Raw genomic sequence first — 22,679 nt, 5'->3', positions numbered from 1 at the left:
AGGCGAGCACCGGTTCACTTAGGCAGCAGCTCGGTCCTAGGACCTGCCGGCACGCTGCCTGCAAGCCGGCCGTGGGGTATTCGGCCACGCAGGGATGTGACAGGCAAAGGGGAAGGGGAAACGGGGGGCGAAACGCGAGTGGCTGTTACTGGCTGGCGGGATGCGCAGTTCGGGTAAGCGGCATGCAAAAGCGGGATGAATGGCCAAGCCTACCTGCAAAGCACTGAGCAGCTTATGGAGGCTGGTAATGGTTTGGAGGACCTGCTGCGAGAAAACAAAAGCGTTGCTATTAGATCTCACCGGGTGCCAGGGTAGGCGTAAAGCTCCCTCCTTTTCCACTCTGCCCCACCAGTGGGTCTGACAAGCTGTATGGCCATCCCCCTACACCTTTGTTTTTCTCAGTCTTCACTTGCAATGACTGCATCACCCCCCAGTACACAAATACATCCCTTGGACATCTCTCAGAGGTGCCTGGCATGACCTTCCTCACTTTCCTAACAACCATCAGTGCAGCAGGGGAGGAAATGTTTGCAGAAGCACCGAATGGCCTAGACCTCATGAGAACTCCCAAGGCTGTCTCTGCAAACCATTTCCCACAGCATCAGCTTGGTCAAGAACAAGCAGAGTAATTGGGATGGAGCCTGACAGGGAAATTTCAGGGAAAGAACTTCATGGGGCTAAAAAAGAAGAAATCTTAAAATGAATGTGGACTATTTGTACTCTTCCACCCCTGGCTGACCCACACAAGTCCCAGTGTTATTAGACAGAAAACCTGCAACACAGCAGGCACACAAGTACAGCAGGTGTGTTCGTGGAGGCTCTCTGAAAATACAGGTAAATGCGAACACATCGTGCATCAATACAGAGCAAGCTACTTTGGGGCAATATATTTTTAGCCTAGCTAAAAATTTCTCTGAATCTCTCATATCCTGCAATTACTTTTAAGAAGAAAAACCACCGCGGTACTCGCAATAGTGTTGTGATAGCCATTATTAGGAGAACTGCTTCTCCTTCTGCCATTAATGCTAATTGGGAGTTATGAATGTGTATCAAAAGGGAGAATAGAAACCTAATTGCCCCAATTCACTGCACCTGCAACATAAAATTAAAATCCCTCTGTCTGCAGATGCACAATAAATACAGCCCTGCGCATCCTAGCGGTAATTAACCCTTGCTGCCTATAATCAGCACATATCATCCTGCTGGCAAGCAGATGACAATCAGTGAATTCCCTGTCTGAACATCCAAGGTTATATAAATAAATGACACAGTGGGTTCAGCTTAATGTATTTAAAAGTCTACATGCGCTCCAGCAAATGAAATGTATTTTATTCTACATTATCACCTATTGAGACAAATTTACTTGCCACTTAAATGAAGAAAACAGCTGAGCAACGGAATCAATTCTTACCTCGTTATTCCTTTTCAACATGAACATCAGATTAGCATTTCCACCCTATGAAAAGATCACAGATTTAATATGAGGACAAATGAGAAATCACAGCAAATGTGTTCTGAAGCTGAACTAATGACAGACACATTAACCCCCCCCGCCATCTTCCATTCTGGGAGAATTCATGCATGTTTTTTAGGCAAGTTAAAATCATATAAAATAAAATGTTAATTAGGTATCATTTTGTAGTTATATGATGGATCGATCCACAGCAAGAATAGGTGCAAGGTTATAGCTGACCTTATAATTTCAATAACGATGCATAATTAAACACATGCTTTAGGTGATCTGCAGACAGATGGCAGATAACCTGTGCCACAGAGGAACGCTACTGATTTGCAAGGATTTTCAAGTCAGGATTTTAGCTACAGCAAAGTGGGCTCTGCTGCATACTTCCACTTTTATTTTATTTTTAACTTATTAGGATACATCTAGTTGTCTAGAATTGTGTTAGGATACATCTAATTGTCAAGAAATCCAGGCATTTTTCAAAACTTGAACTGTCACTCTCTTGAAATCTAAACTCAGTGGCAGCAGACACATAAACCAAGCGATACCTTCTTTAAAATGCTGTCTGACTCTGTCCTCCGAAGGTCCTGAGCATCATCGCCTTCATCTTTCGCTCCACCTAAAGGAAGAAGCCAGCATCGACACTGGTTATTCAACATTTTAAGCCATAGATGAACTTGCTAATGCCTGAGAAATTTAATACAGGAAACTCAGATGTTTCACAAAAGGGGACACAGTGCTCCTGACACTTTAACTAAATGCATTTGCTCCCTGCGTATACAGAACATGTCAGCATCATCAGAAAAAGTGGATCTCAATTCAGATTAGGATTGACTTTGGTTTCAGACAACGTGCTGATAAATCCGGCACGCTCCTATTAATTGGTGCTCTGTGTAGCCCCCACACTGCTGTCTACTGCCAAAGAATGCTCACTGAGAAGACATGAGGCAGAATAAGAGCAGATGGAGAACAATAACAGTATCGTATCAGGGTATATTATTGCAGGTATAGTTTCAATGCCTCTCTAGTTCAAGTGCAATTTACAGCTGGGTCAGATACTGCTGCGCAATACCCCATGTAATTTTATGCTAACAATTTATCTTTAACCTTAGGTATCAGAAACCTGTGTCTTCAAAGGGACACTGGACTTCTCTTTCTAACTTCCCCCTGGATGGCTCCTATCAGTGCTCCTGAGCAGGACTGAACTGACCTGCGGGGCCAAGAGGGCTGCAACCCCTCCGCCTGCGCTGCCACCCCTCCGCCTGCGCTGCCCTCCTGCCCGCGGCCGGCAAAGGAGTCTCACGGCTCTTCAGTCTGCTAGCTCTTGCCACAGCTCTTGTTCTTGCCAGCTGAGATGTAGCCCACGGGGAAAACCCCACACCTGCAGTGGTAACCTCCCTACTGCCATTCTTTTAAGGATAAACTACAAGAACTTTATAATATAATATAATATAATAACAATAACTTATAAGAACTTTACATACACCTGTATCCGCAGCAATGTGAAGGACATCGTACCTAGGGCAAAGGCCCTCTCCTCCCACCATCCCCCAGGCAGGCTTTGCAATTAAAGGCTGACCCTCAAGTCCTCCTAACAGACCTGCTCTCCTGCGCCATGTCCTGGGACCTTCCACCTCTCTGTAGGAGGAAACACCTCCCTTCTGCTTTGCTGGAGGGGAGAACGAAGGGGAGTCAGGTTATAAGCCTTGCCCAAGGTTGCACAGGTTGCAAACAGAGAACTGGAAATGGAAGCCAGGTTTCATGCCTCCTGGCCTCCAGTTGAACAAACAGGGTCTGCATTCTTTTCCCAAATTCTCCCAAGACCCTACAACTACTGAATTACAATCTAATTCCAGCAAGGACATTTCCACAGAAAACCTAGAGCTGGACAATGAACAGCCTGAAGTTGTCCCATTCATGACTGCAACAGAGAGAGACACAACCCTAAACAAACCCCTCCAGTGTGAATCTATTTGTCATTATGATGACAAGGCCTGCGGAGGGCTTCGCAGCTTTCCAACAGAGCTGGGAAAACCTCTACATACTTCTCATGTCTGAGTGCCTGGAGCTAACACTGCTCCTTTAATGCAGAAGGTCAGACAAGGTCCAACGATCCCAATGCTGAGACAGACACTAGCGCAGCAAAACCGGCTGTATTGGGAGTATGAGTGAGACCACAGAGAAAGGAATTTGAGGACAGGGAAGTTTCTGATGACTAGGGCAAAGAAAGAGAGCATTGGAAAGCAGCCAACTATGCAGCTGAAATAAATATTCACACATTTCTTTGGGAGAGACTTAATTGCAGGAATAACACATGCAGTTGCATGTGGAACACAAATGCAGAGAGAGCAGAGCCAAGGGAGGAAGGTGCTTGATTCAGCAGTATCCTCATCCATTCGCAAATGCAACAGCACCAGGCTCCTGGTGGAAGACAACTGAAGAACGAAGAACAGAGCTGCAGATATTACAGTAACATGAAGAAACTAACCTATTAATAAGCCAAATGTTTTCATGTGGCATGTAAGCAAAGAAGGATGATTTAGAGAGAGCACAGAGAGAGAGGAGTGAGGAGTTGAGATGTCTAATCCTCATGTAGCCATGGGTTCTCAGCTACCATCATTTCACCTCTACATAGGCTTTTTTTCCTAATCTGTTATTTAATCAACTGTTATTGGAGAGGACTTGGGAAACCCAAATCACCAGGTGCTGGAGTCCTTCTGAAGCAAGAGGATATGATGACATGTATTATTAACAAATGCTGATGGGCACATGTGTAACTACTCACACTTGGAGGCGTTCATCTGATGACTGTCAAATCCTCCAAAAGTTTCTGCCCTTCTAGGGAGAGAGATGGGGCCAACCCCTCCTTCTTGTTCCATGGTAGTGCTGCTGACCTGCTGTCCGAGGGCAGTGCCCAGGCTCCTGTTCACCAGGTCTTGCAGCAGTTCAACTGATAAAAAGCAACGACATCTCTGTTAAAGACCACCTCAGGCTTCTGAGCTATTTTCATCCCTGCCTGAACTCAGGTCACAAGCTCACATGCTTCGCTTTACTAAGAGACTATGTTTCTATGACAATGATATGAACAGTATGCATTCCCCCTGCAAACACGCAGTCTGTCTGACCATTAACAGCAATTCCTGGAGCTCCGCACAGGCTTACACCTCCCTCTCTTCCTCCAGGCAACCCTGGTGTGCTCTGACAACAGCATTTAATAATTTTTAGCCTCTCCAAAAATCACACCGGAAAGTTGCCCGAGTTTCCATCTACCCTTGCTGTTATCAACAGACTTGCTTGTCCATTGCAAGCACCACAAGTGCCTGCTGGAACCCGAGCCCCGGTCTCACACCTTGCTGAGACTGAAGCACAGCAAAAGCCTGGATGGTCCAAATTTCAGCCGAGGATAAATCCTGCACTGCTGTTGACCCCAGTGCACATTCAATGCATGGCTGTTCTCTGGGCTGACTTCTGCCCTCTTGCAACAGCCAGCAATATCTGCTTCCTTTCCTGATCCTCATTACCTGTCCCTGAGACAATATCGTGAGTAGCAATATCTCCTTATCTATGCTGTTATTCTGACAAAGACTTCCCCTGCAAAACTGGTGCTTGAGGACTGATGGCTTCACCGAAGGTAGGCCCGCTGGTCAGGGTAATTAACGTGTCAGCCCAACTTGCTCACCTTCATTTATTGCCGTTTTCATAATGGCCTCTCCTTTTGGTGCCTCTTCTGTGTTGGCTCTGAAGAGCAGCCTGGAGCCTGGCATGTCCTCTTGCACAGAACTGTCTGCCATGTCCTGGAAGATCTTAGCCTTCTCCTCCAGCAAGAGGAGGATCTGCTTATCCTTCTGCTGAAGTTGTTCTGTGAAGGGTGAACAGAAAACAGAGATAAGACAGAAAAGCAAAGCATCGGCAAGGAAACAGATAGATTCCTGAGATATTGGCCCCATCTAGTGGAACCTGATGATACAACTGTGCCCTGCGCAATCCTGCACAGCAACAGCATCCAGCAGGCTCAGAAAAAAACATAACGCAAGCAATGTGAGGTGCAAACAAGGACTGCAATCATTCGCTGGATGCAGGAGTCTCGCTCCTTTGAAAAAAGTCATAGTTCAACCACAAAACCCAACACAACAATTCCCGGAAATTTTTCATAGCTCCCCAGCTCTGTCCCAGACAGGATTTTACCTTTCAGTCCTCTCACTTTCGCGTCCAACACTTTCTTTTCAAACTCAGACTCACAAGGGACTCCTTCGTCTTCATCTTTATCCCTGGACAAGAGACACGTCTCAGTTACTACCGGAACATGACCATGTGCATCACCTGCCTTGCAAGAATAGCTTGGTAGCTTACATAGTGTTCATTGTGTCTTGAATGATCTGTATCCAGCCGTTACGCTCTTCTTTGGAGCTGGCATGGACTTCCACCATTTCGGGATCTTTTACACCCATACTGATCAGGAACAAACCCTTCTCTTCATGAGCCACTTCTCGTACGATCAACTTCTTCAGAGAGATCACAGTGGATTTCTGGTCCTTCAGATGGAAAGAAAGTGGTGAGGAGGGTGAACAGTACTAGCTCCCAGAAGCAAACTAGCATTGAAAAAGTGTCAGTATCCATACTGCTACCTCTCTCAGGTTGTAAACATTTTCTGAACCTATTGGCTAATTAAAAAAGTCAATCATTTTAATGGGGTCAAAGAACAAGGAAGGGCTTTCTTTCCTCCATCAGTTCTGTAGGAAAAGCAATTTCACCTTGTTCCACTTCAACAAAGAATTAATTTAAATTTGACTTTGTGGTTTTGCAAACTCTACCACATTTTGCTCTAACTCCAGCAGAACTTTGATCTCGCCTCCTCCTGCCGACACTCTCTGTCATTAATACAGCTCCTTAAACTTAGCGCAGCTTCCTAGCGCCTGCTTCACACACATTAGCCTCACAATCTCTCCCTAGGACGGAGCAACATCTTGTTTCCAAATCCCATAAACCCCCTGCTGTTGTCAGAAGCTCATAGCTGTCTCCTGTGACGGAGAAGACTGGTGTGGAAGACAGCATTCACTGTGCGCTACGGTCTCCGTGTCATCAGCCTGCTCGGTTAAAACGTCCCTTTGCTGTTGTGCTATCTGCATATGAGTCAGCCCCTCCGTGCATTTTACAGGATGCTACAACCGGGGTGATTCGGTAGCGGTTGACTAGGAGGTTCTTGTGTGCAAATCAGCTCCCCCCGTGTAGGGCAGTGAGTCTGGGCAGATGGTTGGTGGAGCTGGAACAACAAATTAATCAGCTTTCAAAACGTTCACAGAGTGGAAAGGTCACAAGGTTTAGCCAGTCTAGACCATGCCTGCAAGGTACAGCCCCACCAGACTCAATTAGGTACTAGGTTTCCTTCAGCAAGTCAGCGTGCCTAGCCCTTTTATGAGGCCTGCCTTCAAAAGCTCCTGGTTTTGGTCTTGTGCATTACAAATATATTCCTCTGACATTTATTTTCAAGCTGTTCTGGTGAATTTACTGCAGTGGCATTTCACACACACACACACACACACCCCACCCAGTAGCTCACAACGTATTAGGACATTTCCTGCTGCTAAGATTAATTTTTACAATGTTTGCACTATCCCATTGCCTCCTCCTGCCCTAATCACTGCTTCAATTTGCACAAACTGAAAAGGAGCAAATGTATCAAGTGACGGGCAGGTTTGCAAGGCCGATTATCAGCCATGCCAAGGCGCTGCAGAAAGGGGAGGTGGGGCATGAAGACAGTTTTCCTATCAAAAAGACTGGAGTCTGCTCAGCAAACGAAAATGTTACAAGCCAGGAAATCAAGTTGTTTAGCGGGCAATGGCTGGCTTCGCTGCACAACACACATCAGGGGTCTCTCACAGTAAAAAGGGAGGAGGAGAAAAGGTTGAAGCCTTACCAGTGAGGCAAAGACATACTTCTGGTCCTTCTCCTGAAGGAATACGAGCATGTCAGAGAGGAGAACGGCTTGGACTTCTGCAAAAGAAGAACCATACCAGTGCAGTATAACCACGCAACCCACTCCAACCCGGATTTCTTTTAATACCCCCAGTGCCGGGGAGCGGTAAGGCTTTTTTTGCAAGTCTTGGAAGCAGGGTCAACTTCCCAGTTAGCAGGGGCAGCTCCTGGGGATGCCAGGTCAGGCTAGCTCTGAACCAGCTTTGCATTAAGCAGAACGCAATGTCACCTAGCAAACCTGCAGGATTTTCTCTCATCTGTCAGAGCAGGGGTGCTCCTCACCAACCACATCTTTCTAACAGTTAGGGCATGGGCATACCAGCGAAAGCTACAGACGCTTACTGAAGAGAAGCGCTGTTTTCTCAAACAATCAATATTTTAGCCCTTCTTACTGAAGAGAAGCGCTGTTTTCTCAAACAATATTTTAGCCCTCGAGCAAAATATCTACACAGGAAGTTTTGGGGTTTATGGTTCTCTTGATGAGTGGTTTGCAGAGTGTAAATTATCGTGCAGTAACAACGTTTTGCCAGCTGCAGTTTCTTTCCCAGGGAACACTGACTTCGGGAGCCACCACTGATTCTGCTCACAGACAAACACAACTCTTGCCAATGCCAAGAGGAGCTGACAGAGCCTGCGTGAGATGCAGGACCCGGCTTTCTTCCATGAGAGAAGGAAGCACAACACCAAACCAACAGAGGATTTTAAATCAGAATACAGCCTTGTCCCAGAGTACACGTACAGCCTTCCAAGTCTCCTAACGACACATCATAAAGCAGCACAGCAGCTACCAAGCATAATGCTCCACCCAGAGCCCTCTGTACAAAGAGTTTTTGTGTAACGTACTTGGGAAATCTTGTGACAGAGAGGAAGCAAACCAAAACGTTAAATCATCCCATGCGTAATTCCTTCCATTCTGTTTTGGGAAGACAGGGTCCGTTCCAGATACAAGAACCACCAAACTTTAAACAAAGCTGCAAAACGAACTCAAAGCTCTGGGAGGTTTGCAAAAGTCGGCATTTGACTCCATTCTTCTCTGTCATCTGTGCACTTTTCAGGAGGGGAAAATGATAAAACCCTCTAAGAGAAGTTCTTTCTATACTTGTCTGTGCTCCATTTCAAATCCCGCAAAATATCCTGAATGTATGAACTAGCTACGGCTCTGCAGCTTGCCTGCAGGACCTGCTTTTGCTGGGAGCTTGCACTGTAGATTGAGGTATGTTTATGCATTTCTGTGACTTAGAAATGCAGCCTGTACTTATCACAAGATTTCACAACAGCAACATAACTTGCTTCATCCACCTTCTAAAGCCAATAGTAATCTTGGGTGCCTAGAAACCATCTGTAAACTTCCCGTTTCGAAAACCTCAAAATAAATCATACCCGATACGGAATTTCGTGTTATCACTGCCTCCCTGTGCAGCATGGCACTGGGCTACCAGTCCCCGTTCATGCCCAAGTATGGTGGTTTAATCAGCTGATGCTGGAGTGACAAAAGGAAAGGCCAGCCCTCCCACCAAGCCTGAGACACAGCCCTCTCTGCTCTTACTGCTGCCATGGTCCCAGCTGAAGGCTTCCTTGGGAGATTCAGGGTTTAATTCAGTAGAGAACTTCAGTGCTCAGCAGAGCACAGCACCTTAGAAAAACTATTTCTACCTGATAACAAACAAAAAGCAATTCAAGAAAACACTGACCAAATGAGAGGCAGCTGCAGCGACACCGGAGCTGCTCCTGAACAGTTTACGTCAGCAGCTCAAGAGCTTCAAGAGCAGCAAACGCCTGGGACACCTCTCTGTGTGTCCTGGTGAACTGGAATGGTGATGCTGAGCCCGGGCAGCCCTCCGGCAGACCCCAGAGCAAAGGCAAGGCAGTGCTACTGGTGGCAGAGCCATCGGGAAGCTGAGGTTGGGTTTCGGATGCAGGGCGCAGGCCTCCTGGAACCGCTGCACATGTGCATCGTGGCGTGGAGATCTGACTCATGGCTCTGGGCCACCACAACCCCATCGCGCTCGCCTGGCCCACAGGATCCCCCGTCAACTCTGCTCCTGTGCTGAGGCACCGAGGGGTCACTGCAGGCCAAGCCTTCAGCAGGCATGCAGTCACCAGGAGGAAAAGCAGCCACCCATCACCCCAGAAACACCACCAGGAATCAGAAATGCTGCGATGGGAAGTGGGTGTACAGCACGGGGAAAGCTGCTGTCAAAATCTCTCAAAGCAGAAGAATAAATAAAGGCTGGAGACACCAGTCTGAGGACTCATCCTACATTCAGAGAGGGTGAGCTGTACCATCCCACAGATGGATATCCCACCAGGATAGACTTACCTTTTAACCGGCCAGCTGCATTTTTTAGTGAAACAGGCCCATCTCGGATGAGCTTCCGATGCCTCAGGTCCTCTCTTGCAAACATCTGGCCACTTTTCATCCTCATGATGGACTTGCTATCCGTTCGGTTGTAAATCTCACCAAGACGCATTTTCTTTTCATAATTGCTGACTTTGCTATTGACTGCAGCAATCACATCTTTAACGAGGTTTAATGACTGAGTCAAGTCTTCATGTTCCACTTCATTTTCTTTGAACAGAAAGAGAAACACCTCGATTTCACTTCATCCTTGTGGACTCTAACTTCCTAATTTTACTTCCTTCCTTCCTCTTCTCCCTCTCAAATTCACACATTATAACTTTTTAATACTTTCATGAGACAGGCTGCATTCCTCCCCCTTAAGGAGAGTTTCACAAAACCTTTCACATATATGGTTGAGGTTGGGGACTATACCAATAAACTTTGTATATGAGACAGTATAGATGAAATGCACAAATTAACCACATATTTTAGCCATTACCAAAATAAGCAAGCCGGGAGACTTTGGAGTCTAAGCATGTTGCTCCATAATTAGCTACAGGCAGACTTGTAACAACTAAATCAAGGCACCCGAGTAACTAATCCTAAATGGAGATATGAAACTGAGTTATCTCATTACAGCCGTGTGAGACAATAATGACTGGATTAGTCGGTCTATTCTAAGAAAATCTGCTTCAGCTGAAAAGGAGCCAAGAAATTTACACTGGAGGAACAAGCCCACGCTTAGAATAGAGGAACCGGTCCCTACCTTTGGTGTACTGCAGTATCCTTTGTAAAAGGACAGGGTACTTTGTGATTCTCTGTGTTACCAACAAGATACATTCAGAAATCCCAAGACGCCTCACCAGGGAGCTGCTCATTTTTTTCTAAGGAACAAAGATGAAAACTTCAGTTCTGTAGCAAAACGCTCACTAGAGTGCAGAAAGGACATGCTTTTTCCATCAGCTATGCCTGTTCTACCAGGCCCTACCTTGACAAATGCCTGAAACCGCTTGTCCTTCGAGTACAGATCTTTGAAGTTATTTACTGCCTCATTGTGATGCCCACAGAATTTTCCGTATGTTTTCTTCATTCGCTCAGCACTCTCACCGGAAAACTGCAAGACATAAGACACAGAGGTCCAGTTTGCACTGAGCTACTGGTGTGATATCCCAGCAGTGCCTGCCGGTCTCTCAAAAGAACTTGATGAAACCAAATTAGTCCAAAGCATCCTAAACCAGGAAATCAGATGTCTAGAAAGTAAGGAAGCTGAGTTTGAGACTTCACTATGTTCACACAACACAAAATTTGGGATTCTGCCTCACAGGGCTTAAAAGCCAACAATAAAAAAAATCAAGGTAGACAAAAATAAAAAGGGAGAATGCGCAGATAAAAGTAAAATGACCCACCCAAAGTTAAATAGCAGGTCAGTAACTCAGCCAAGAAACACATTGGTCATATCTTGCTGTGGGCTACTGCCTACCTTCTGGGCTATGGTCAAACTGTTCTGTGCCTGTCAGGGAATGCTTCTCTTTCCCACAAAATAAACCAAATTCATTTTCATCATTAGACCTTCCTCTGAAAGAGCAAAAAGTGCTTCAAAAAGCAGAGGCAGAGATTATTACGTGTGTGAAGAGTAAGGGTGCCATCAGCTGTGATTATCTAACAGGCATAAACAGGAAGGAAGGGAGAGCGCCTGGTTTCCAGCTGTGCTCTCAGAAGTGCAAGCATTTTCCAGGGCTTACTTGATTCACTAGGATGTCACCTATCCTCTTGATAACAAAGTTCTTTTCACTTTTGTCTGCCAACGACTCCTTCTTCCTTTCCAGAATCCGCTGGAAGAAATGACTGTGGATGTGCAGCAAGTTTTCCAGGCAGGGAAAGATCTTGTCCACAACTTGTTGATCGTACTGCAGTTCCTTTAACATCCCTGCGCTGTATACATCGTTCATGATCTTCAGGGTGCGGACATGATGCATTTCCGTCTGCATTAGCTCTGTATAGGATGAGGACAAGGTCAAAACCAAGGTCACTGTAGAGTACAAGGGTGTACAGTAGAAGGAAAAGCTGCCATTAGAAAACTCTTCCATAATTGGGTTTCTCTAAGTGGTTTCAGAAAATTTCACATCAGGTATTGACACATCAATTGATAATTTCACATGTGGGAGAAATACGGGAGCAGAGGAGTCCCACCCTAAAGTGATTTGGACACTGCTGCTGAGGTCTGAAGCTTCAGCACTGTTACCTGCTCCTTCCTAACACGTCACTGCCAGATCCAACATAGCACGCTTCTGCCATACAGGATGGCTCTTGCATCTGGCAGGAGACGACTTCCTAGCTTAGCTGCTCTGCTGTAACAGAGTTTAAATGTCATCAGGCAGGCAAATGAGGAGGGGCAATTTCTGTTTGTTTTGATGGCTTCTGGATAAGTGAAAGGCAGAAAGCAAGCTTTCACATAATACGTTATGTGTCTAAGAACTTCAAGAATGAACTTTGGCTTCTGAGGAAACCAAGTCAATTCACTGACCTAAAGCTTGCCAAATCTATGCATGAGAGCATATCAAGAAGGTATCTACGAGTGAAATATTAAGATACAGGTATCTCTCACCATAAATGACATCTTGCCGTTTGACAACATCTTTGTTTTGCTGCTGTAGGAACTTGCTGTCCACTACTTGGCTCCAGGACTCTGCCTCCAGCTGCTTGGAATCTAATTCCAGGTCTCCCATCAGCTGTCCTTCGTTCATGTCCGCACCTTCGCAAAGCAACGTTAAGTGCCATCAGGATGTGGGTAACTTGTCTCGTTTGAGATTCCTGTCTATTCATTTAGGTTTAGGCTTTCTCTGTCATACCACAAACATCACACACATTCTCCTTTACTGACACAAAAATGACCATATGGAATTATACCACATTAGGACCAGGTTATGAAAAGCACTTTTAAAGGTTCTTTGCTAGTTGCACAAAACTAGTTCACGATTTTCACATAGACCAAACTCTAGCTCAGATAAAAGACAATGGATTCGTTATCTGCACTGCAACAATATCACAGATAAATAAAAAAATCACAACACCCAGTTTGTCTTCCTTAGTCACTGACATCACTGAATTGGTGGAACTTAGACCTATGTGAAGTCTGTGTTTTCAAGATTAGAAAGCTAGAACTGATGCAAGTAGCGGTGAACACTACGTCCATTACATACACACATACGTATCTCTAAGAAAGATTGCTCGTTTATGCAGGAAATGGGAAATTTTCTCTTGTCACCACGACCACCCCCTTGCTTAGTCCTTAATAAATTAAGGCCATTCGGCTCTTTTCAGGTAAATATTGGCTAAGATGTAAAAATACTGATTACGTCTTAAAAAAAGCACCATATATAGAAAATATTTAAACTTAAGTAATGGATTTAACTGACTTCACTTTCCAACGCACAAAACTAAACAACACGTTTCTTCCTTTCCCACTCTGGGGAAAAAAAAAAGAAGCACAAGACATCAGCATGAAAAAGGTGACAGAGTGCAAAATTTGTGGCTGTATAAATGGGCCAGAGGTGCAGAACAAAAGAGGAAATGTTTGTCCCTGAGCTAAATTCCAAGTAATTCAACTGTAACTCAAACCTTTTAAATATTTTCCCACAATTCAACAAGCTAAAGAAATTACTATGTGGGGCTTTGTTTTAGATTATCATGCTAATATTCGAAGATTAAAGTAAACGCACTTTAATTGTCCATTAGAAAAAAAAAAAAAAACAAACCCTTGCTGAAATGCCAAAATGGAATTTCTATTTCTGGAAAGTAACACTGAGGCCTTCCTGTTGCTATAAATGCCATGGGGATCTCTTACCCTCGTCAACCAGTGACTCCATGGATTCATTCACCCGGCTGATTTTATGTAAGGAGTCTGTTGACTGCGACAGGAATTTCCAAGTGTGTATTAAGCTGTCATCGTTCCCAACTCTGCAGAAGGACAGAACACAGAATAGCATTTATGACATCAAAACCCAGTCAAACGTATTTTCAAATACACAGAAGAAATGCTATTTTAAATACGAATTGAAAACCAAAGCAAGCATTGCAGGGTTATGTACAGAACCATTATTTTTATTAATTGTTTTCTAAGGACTGCGCATTGGGTCTCGACAAGCTGTAAGAGCTACAGTTCTGATTGATGGTGCTTCTATAAAGAATCACACCTGGTGTTATGGTTTGGATAACTCATTTTAATTCCTTTCCATTTTACTGTCATTTCCCATCATCGTTGGGGCAGGCAGTGCAAAAACACAACACAAAAGGCTATCCCAGTCTTTATCACTAGCTCTGAGAAGGATCAGAAGAATAGGCTGAAATAAGTTTCACCATGAATATCCAGGGCATGCAAAGTATCCAGAACATCCCAGTCCACGCTATTGCTCTGTGTGTAGAATTGCTCAATACGCAAGTAGTGTAGGAATCAGAAATTAGATTCCTTTTAATTTTTTTTTAATTCATTATGTATAACACAGTTCTAAAATACTGTTAAGACTGCGGCTTTGTGCTTCCACCATTTCATATGGACAAAAAAGTTAATACCCTATCTCAGCTGCAAATGTGTGCTCACACAGTACCCAGGCCAAGGCAAGGAATTTCCTCCCAGAGCATCTCTATGAAGTGGCCTTGAATATAACCAGGCCAACTCAGATGCCTCTAAACTCATGCCATGACTAAACTAACCCAGACAATCTGATTGTGCAGAAGGCAGCTGATGGTATCATATATAATATGGGCATTTCTGGTTTTGTACTCCTCTTTTGTACCTTTAACACAAGTCATAGTACACAAATTTATTTTTAATGAGGTCTGAATTTCTCTGTGCTTGCAGCGTCAGATCATATGCATGCACTCGCGCGCGGGGAGAAACCTTACCCTGCGATGTTCTGTATCGACACACTTTTTGAAAGTGCTGTAGGCTGTTGTGATCTCCTGTTATTGAATATTGAGGTTACGGTGTTTTCATCAGGAGCAAGTATTGCAGAGCGAGGGCGCTCCTTTGGTTGTGAGCCTGGAAAGGAAGTGTCAGAGAAAAGTCAGCTCATGCAACCGCGTTCTTAACTGTGATGATGACGACTTAAAAGAAACCAGGCTCTAAAATTCACTTTTCTTGCTACAGCCATTACCGGCTGTTAGAAAGAGCTGTAAAAAGCAAAGAATGCCAACACCTATGCAGAACCGACTGCATTGCACTACGCTTAAAAGATCTGGGTGAGATCTGCAAGTCCAGAAACATAAACTTGGGGAACTTAATTTAATTTGGTAAATAATCACATATAGCAATCTACTGTGTTGCTTTTTCATTTCCCTGGGCCTATAATTATACACATCTTCCTGCTTCTGGTCACACTTTTTGAGATAGGTTTCTCTATCAGTATGTACCACAGAGAAATGCTAATCCTCATCTCCTTATACTATCGCATACCTTTAGCTGATCTTTTCATATTAATTCTAGATTTTCCCTTCTTCAGATGCATTTCTGCTTTCTGGAGCGATACCTCTGGATTTCATGATAAATACCACAGTGGGTACATCTGTATCACACAGCATGGTTCCATATAGCGATCTCTGAGCTATCACTAAACAAGCTTATCAAACCATGGCACTACAAAACCCACGTGGGCTGTTTCACTCCTGTTGTTTGCCCTCAGTCACACTGGGTAGCTCTGCAGTGCAGCGTATATCTCAGTGCAGCCAGGAAAAGTTTGTCAGGATCGCTCCTATTCAAAATTAAACTTTCTGGTTTTACTATCTCAAAGCATAAGACTATTTAATTAAAAAAAAAATGTATTTTGAACAAGCATCCTCTCTACTTGTAATTTTAACAATTTCTGTTAATATAATACTCATAGTTGGATTCTTCCCCATGTCAGACACTCATGGACATAAGCTGTGTCTTCCAGATTTTGTGGACTTATCAGTTCTAGGCCTTCAGCAAGCTACAGCAGTCAAGTAGTTACTCTAAATCTGAGATGACTTTACATTTACTTAAAGCTACATGGACCCTGCAGAAGTGGATGAACTCTGGGCAACTTCAATACAACTTCTAGAATCCCAAACATTGCTTATCATGCACAGAAGCAGTTCTCATCCCTGCTTTGATAAATGCTTATCTTTCATAACATTTAATATTAGTTGTCAGAACAGTAAAGAACAGCAGATATAGACCATCGCCAAAGCAGAGGGAAAGGAAGTTTCCTTACTTTTGTTTCTCATGGTTACTGTGGGTAACGAAGAGGTATCATGTGCCTGCAGCATCCCTCTCTGCGGCTGAAATAAAAATGAAATTCACTGTAATTTCTTCCTCCCTTCTCCCATCAGGCTGTGCCACATAACTAAAATAAAAAAGTTATGTTTTTCCAGAATCCTCTCAGACCAGATCAGTTCTTGGCTGTATGTGTATCTTTTATATATATATATATATATACACACACACACACACGTATATGCATGTGCACATATCCTCCCCCTCCCCAGTTGCCATCAATGAAATGGGCAAAATAACAGATGGGAGAAATGTGCAGCAAATAGGAAAATGAGGAGAGAAAGTGCTCACAGTGCTGAAGAGAACTGAAAACCGTAACTGCATAAACACGAACTAGCTTGGAGAACCACACTGCAGTAGAGGTTCCTCACATTTGGGGCAAGAACAAATTCTGTGTTCCTCATATAAACAACATACATATTTCAGTTTTGATTATGCATTATATACAAATGATCATAGACTCATAGAATCGTTTAGGTTGGAAAAGACCTTTAAGATCATCAAGTCCAACTATTAACCTAACCCTGCCATCCCACCACTAAACCCTGGCCCTAAGCCCCTCGTCTGCCCAACTTTTAAATACCTCCAGGGATGCGGACTCGACCACTTCCCTGGGCAGCCTGTTCCAATGCTTGACAACCCCTTCTGTGAAGAAATTTTTCCTAATGTCTAACCTAAGCCTGCCCTGGCGCAACTTGAGACCATTTCCCCTTGGCCTATCATCCGTTACCAGGGAGAAGAGGCCATGATGCTGCATTACAGGATGCAGCAATTGAGAATTAAGAGATATGACATTTAAGGGTGCTGGACATCCCTGAATTTTGCCAGTGAAGTGTTGTGGTGTTGGTTTTTTTTTTTTTTTTTTGTTTTGTTTTTTTGGTTTTTTTTTAATCGAAGGATAAGACAAGACCATCTCACCATAAGGTCCCTATCTGCTGCCAGGAACAACACAGGGAATTTGCTGCCAACAAACACCCTGTGGCCCTGGCCTGGAGCATTCAGGGTCCCAGGGACAACTGCTGTATTAACATGTGGTTCTGGGGAATTCCAGGAGAGCCCAGAGAAATTATTCACTATAGCACAGGGGCTGAAGTTCTTTGCAACAAGCTGGAAACTTTGGGATGTAAGGTGGAAGATGTTAAATATCTGCACGCTAAATTGTTTAAACTTTTTTGTTTATTCAGTAGAGAAGATGAAATCTCTTACCTTCATTTTGACCTTTGCACAAGAAGCAAAACTCTCCTTACAGCCTTTGTGAACAATTGCATTGCAGTCTGTCAAAAGTAAAAAAACCCAATCAATTAAACAAAAACCCACAGAAAACAGGTCAGTTTTTGCCGTTTGTAATCTGAACTGTTGTCTTGCACAACTGAGAATTACAACTTTCAGGCATCATTGTGGTTTACATGAGTAGCTACAGATACGGAGAGACAGGCTGCTTTCCCGGATAATTAGCCCTTTGTTTGTTATGGAATTTAACAGGCAATTCTGTTTAAAAACCAATGCAAGGTTGAGTTGCCAGGGTTCTAATGGGTCTTAAATTAAAAAAAAAAAAAAAAAAAGATGGAGTTATTCCTCTGAAAGAAAAATAAGGTGGAAACCAGAAACAGGAGACAGAAACAGAAACCAATTGTAGGGTCAATATTCTCTCTGAAAACACAAATACTGTTCTTATCAAGACGAGGATTATGGGATCCAAAAGACAGGAAAAGGACAGGAAAATTCATTTACATAAACTCAGACATGTCATAGCCAAGATCTACAGTACCGGAACCAAGAGCTACTGTACTACAGGATTAGCAGAAAAAGTAACGGGAGCATCTGTCAGGTGACCTGGACCATGAGGTTGGGACTTCCTCCTGAAAACCAGACCGAAGCCACTGTTTTGGTCCAAAACCATAATATTTACCAATGCAAAGAGCATCATGCTTTAATACCACCCTTTGCTGTATATATGCCAGAGCAAAAGCTGCCTATCATTTTTGGAATACACTCAGTCTGCCCATGATCTCTGCCGGCAGATATCTGGGAACCAAAGTTTCCAAAGATGATTAATACTGGGTTTTTTTCGTAATATTGATAATTGGGTTTGGAGCATTAACTCTTCTGGCAGATGAAAGGTCACAACTCAAATACTCTCAGATGAGATTCAGTAGTTTAGAGAAAACCTGTTATTTCCACTCATTCATGAACGTATTAACACAGGTCATGAATTACATTTTAAGTGTACGTTACACTGTAAGCACACAGTTCTGAACTATTTCTAGCAGAAATATGAAAGGAAAAAATTGCACGCCCAGAATAACAAAGTACGTTCATGTTCCTAAGATTTCTTACATTTAGGCCTCCTTAATAAAACTCAGTAATTCTTCTGATATTTTGAGAGAGGTAAGGGTAAGGCCATAGTGTGTTGCTATTCTGTCGATGTTCCACAATTTCCTGTGCAAGCGAGACAGAATAAAGAAACCTTCATGTTCTCGCAAAACCCACAAGCAGTATCATTTTCAGATCAAACAAGGAAGAGGGACAGAACCTGCTTCTGGTGCATGAAAAGAGGCAGCGAGCCGATTCAGTCCCATTGAATTCACACTCAAGCCTTGGAAGCCTGAAGGCAACTCTTTAGTATGCACCATTTAGCGATAGAGCATTTTGAGATTTTAGATTGAAAAACTGGTTTCAGGGACTTTATTCCTCCAATTCAACTCTTCAGCAGGTAGGAAGTTCCTCCAGCCCCTCCGTATCACTAGTATTAACAATTACAACCCCAAACTGCTTCTTTTCTGCATCACTTATCATCAAAAATAAAAAAGACCAGACAGAGAGCTATTAAAAATGAGGATTTTTTTTTTTTTTCCCCCTGCCCATTTGTCGTAGAGCGTGCTAAATCTTTCAGCACTGACTAGCTCTTTCAGAAAGGTGGGGGCGTCACTGAAAAGTTGAAACATTGCTTTAAAATGATCCAATGCTCTAAAAGGCATTAAGAAAAAGTCATGCATAGGCGAGACAGAGCAGTGATGGTAGCCGTAAAGCACCGCCACTTCTGTAGGAAAAAAAGTAATTCACAACACTGCAGGAACAACAGAGCCTCTGCTGCTGGTTATCAGTCATTTCCAAGGCACTTGATGGCTGATTTTAAGATGTGATGGGAGAAGGGCCTGCTCTCAGATGTGAGCTTACAACCTGGGCCCTGATCAAACTTTCCTTGTGGCATTCATTTTCTGGCCAATGCAGAAAACTTACAATAATCTTCTGTCATACCTTGAAAAATAAGGAAAGAATGTCTATGCTAAAACATATGACATCGCTGGATTATTTTAATTTATTGGGATATAGAGAGTTAAATCATTTTCTAAGGGACTTCAGAAGCTTTTAAGAAAGTTCAGTGGGAAAAGGGAGAAGATGCATTTGAGAGCTTATAATAGTTGATGTTTTCCACTTCCCATCAGGCTGACAAAGAGCGTATCTCATGCAAACAACTTTGCTGAAATCTCTTCTCTTCCAGGAAACTCCAAACTGCCATTCAGCATTCATCAGAGATGTTTTATACATTACTCATCTACCAGAAGGAACAGAGACGGAGCCTCCTGCTTCAGCCTGGGAGCAATTCCCGTACATGCTTCGACTCACCTCTAGGCTAGCGGAGTAAAAAATATTACTGATAGTGAGGAACGGAGAGCCCTGAGCTGCAGTGGGAAAAAAAACCATTTTTGTCTGCATATGCTACAGCTTGGGTTGCTGTGTAAACCAGCCACCATTCTGGTCTTGACCACACAAACAGTGCTGACCTTATCAAGCTACAGACATGAGAAACTGCCTGATAAGAAAAGAGAACAAAAAGACCAATCTTGCAGAAACCCTCGGCTGTGGTTCCCCTGCTGCCTGCACTGTATTGCACATCCTTCACATGCACACAGGTAGTTGCCATTTAACCCATGATGCAATTTCACGTATAAAGGGAGAAGAGGGTTAGTGTTTCCTTTTTTGTATCATGCTGTTCTCAGTGAGGGATCACGGAAGCAGCGTTTCAGGGAACTAAAGAGATATACTACAGACAAGTGGGACTTTTCCTCTCCATTGGAAATAAAAGCCATGATCCAAGCTGGCTTTCCCTGTCCTCCATCCATCTTAACGAAGCACCTCAGCCCCAAGCCCTTACACGCAGCTGAAATCACTGAAGTCCTCCAGCTGACTGATACATCCCAACAAGCAGGGGCATAAAACCCCACGGGATGCGGCGATGTCCAAGCACAGGCTAGGAAGGAGGTTGCAGGACACCTCCTTGCAGCCACGACTCATTTCAGTCCAGCTTCCGTCAGGCAACATGCTGCTCCATGAATCACTATCTCCAAAATCTCCCTCCCACCCCATGTCCTTAAGCAAGAGGAAAATAAAGCATAAGGTTTGCATCTCCCATGTCAGATTTAATGAAAAACAAAAGGAAGGGGGGAAAAAAACCCCGACTTACTTGCACAGTAGTACGAATCCTTATTGAAAGGTTTCATACAGTGGTAACAGGTTGCTTGGGCTACAACGGAGGTTGCAGTGAAGAGATGTCCATTTAACAGCTTCTTATCTTTTTCCTTCTCTTTGGAATCTTTGTCCTTCTCTTTAGTCTTCTCTTTATCCTTCTCTTTTTCCTGCCGAGAGAAAATGAACAAATGCCTCGTTACTTCAGAGAGGTCTATTCTCTAGTTACAAATTCTTCAGTGTTTGCCTTCGGCACTATGACGATATCGACCGGCATATGGCTTAACAATAGTCATGTGTCTGCACAGCTCGCCGTTAAAAAAAAAAATTAAAAAAATCAGCTTACAGCCCCCATGGATGGGAAATAACACACTACTGACTCACAGCGCCTTCTGCACAGGTATCTCGGCAGCAGAGACGAAACTGAGTCTGTTCTGAAAGCAGCTACTTTCTTCCACTTTTGGTTTATATTTGCTATATAATGACTGACTGACTTTCTTCTAATCAATCTGTTCAGCACTCTTAATGAACTGTGTTAAATACAAACACCACGGGTAACGTGTATCAAACTTCCACCACAGTTAATTTTTAATCCATAAGACTTGTGCTTTGCAGCTGCATTTTTAACGGAGGACGCAAACTCTTCCCCGATGATGGTCTAGCACCACTGCCAGAATATTTCCACCTTCATTTTCCTTCTGACTAGCAGCTTTTTCAATGGCTTCATGCAACCCCAAGTAACTACGTGAAGCTTTTTGGGGAAATGAATCTTCTACAAACTCTCGAAATACAGCATCACAGAAAAGATGAGGAACAACAGCAACACCATAAAAGATCATCTTGCCTTCTGGAAGCCACGGTTCAACCTCTGGGCTACTCACCTTTGGAAAGATGACAAGCACAGCCATCTCCTCCAATTTTTAGCAGAGTTTTTGCTTACTTTTCTATCGCTACCTGAGATAGAAAATTGCTAAATACTAAAAATTTGAAACGTTTTTCCCTGCAGCCTTTCGTGGATTTGGAATTCTCCCAGACAATTTTTAAATGAAACTCTATAGCAAAACTCCAAGTTTGAATTACAGCAACTCCTTGTCTTTCAATGTACCACCCTACAAAATGTTTACCAGACAGCTCAGCTCCAGATCTGTATTTTAACTGTTACTGCAGATTTCATGGCATCTGGAAGAGCAGTTTAACCAGAAATGGGTGAAGGCTTCTGGAAACTTATCTTCGCATTTTGTTATTTATGTGACACGGGCCTTTTGCTAAATATTGTCAGAGCCTAAATATCAGAGAGCTGCAGAGCAGCCCGTGCGAGCAACCGCCATGAAGTGGTTAAAAGAGGTATTGAGCTCTGCAGTCACCGGGAAGGAAACTTCTGAGCCTTTGATGACCCACTCAAATAATTAGTAACTCAGCCTAAGGTCCCCCTCTCCCAACACACCCCAGGCAAAATGCCAGTGTCAGAATCTCTTCCTGCAAAGCCTCATAAACAGAAAGTCCCTTTACTGGCCCCAAACGCTATTTTGTTCTGCAAATAAACAAAACCAAGAGCATTACTGGATGGAATAATCCTGTCTGAAGCAGAAAACCTGCCAGGAAGAATCTGCTTTGTAGCGCATCTCTGCCTCCTGTGAGCCATCAGCTGGGATCACTACCCCACATCTAAATCTCCACAGCCCCATTCTCCACCCGCTGACCTGCCCACCTTTAACCATGTCCAGCCTGGCAGGATTCAAGAATTAAAACTCTGCAGTTTAGTCCTTGGCCGAAGGCATCAAGTTGACACCTGGAGTTTTGGTCCATTGTCAGGACTTGTAAAGCTCCAGGAGAAAAAAAAATCACCTTACGCTCCAGGCAGATCTTGCGACTCTCATGTTTAAAATGCTAAAAGAAGATCCACCGTCCTATACTTTAAACGTACCTGATGCTTACTGCAAAGCCCAGTAATTCTAGAGTCTGGAATAATACCCTGTCTTCATAAAATCACTGTAAAAAAAACATTTAAATTAAAGCTGAACGACCCCAGGAAAAACAGGAAATGGGTGCACCACTTTCAAGGAGGAAACAGCAAACTTCACACACGGGATGCCAGCCATACTGCTGAAATACAAGGTCTCAAAACGAAATTTTTATTTCCGCCG

General features: G+C 43.6%; 1 protein-coding gene across 1 annotated transcript in view; it reads right to left on the bottom strand.

Annotated features, from left to right (window-relative positions):
* Positions 1–22,679, bottom strand: part of AKAP13 (A-kinase anchoring protein 13) — a 99,902-nt gene that overhangs the window by 5,617 nt on the left and 71,606 nt on the right. Inside the window, exons 10-27 of the mRNA XM_035890615.1 lie at positions 20,534–20,705; positions 17,275–17,342; positions 16,007–16,073; positions 14,679–14,814; positions 13,621–13,733; positions 12,382–12,528; positions 11,519–11,769; positions 10,765–10,890; positions 10,543–10,660; positions 9,756–10,004; positions 7,377–7,453; positions 5,813–5,994; positions 5,648–5,730; positions 5,142–5,321; positions 4,248–4,412; positions 2,011–2,081; positions 1,412–1,456; positions 214–264 (exon numbers count right to left, since the gene is read on the bottom strand). Of these exons, the coding sequence (XP_035746508.1) occupies positions 214–264; positions 1,412–1,456; positions 2,011–2,081; positions 4,248–4,412; positions 5,142–5,321; positions 5,648–5,730; positions 5,813–5,994; positions 7,377–7,453; positions 9,756–10,004; positions 10,543–10,660; positions 10,765–10,890; positions 11,519–11,769; positions 12,382–12,528; positions 13,621–13,733; positions 14,679–14,814; positions 16,007–16,073; positions 17,275–17,342; positions 20,534–20,705 (2,301 nt within the window). The remainder of the gene's footprint in view (positions 1–213; positions 265–1,411; positions 1,457–2,010; positions 2,082–4,247; positions 4,413–5,141; positions 5,322–5,647; positions 5,731–5,812; positions 5,995–7,376; positions 7,454–9,755; positions 10,005–10,542; positions 10,661–10,764; positions 10,891–11,518; positions 11,770–12,381; positions 12,529–13,620; positions 13,734–14,678; positions 14,815–16,006; positions 16,074–17,274; positions 17,343–20,533; positions 20,706–22,679) is intronic.

The sequence above is a fragment of the Egretta garzetta genome, unplaced genomic scaffold (assembly GCF_000687185.1).
Source record: "Egretta garzetta isolate BGI_Z169 unplaced genomic scaffold, ASM68718v1 scaffold322, whole genome shotgun sequence".
Lineage (NCBI taxonomy): Eukaryota > Metazoa > Chordata > Aves > Pelecaniformes > Ardeidae > Egretta > Egretta garzetta.
Note: the sequence above shows the minus strand (reverse complement) of the source record. Positions and strands in the feature narration are given on the sequence as shown.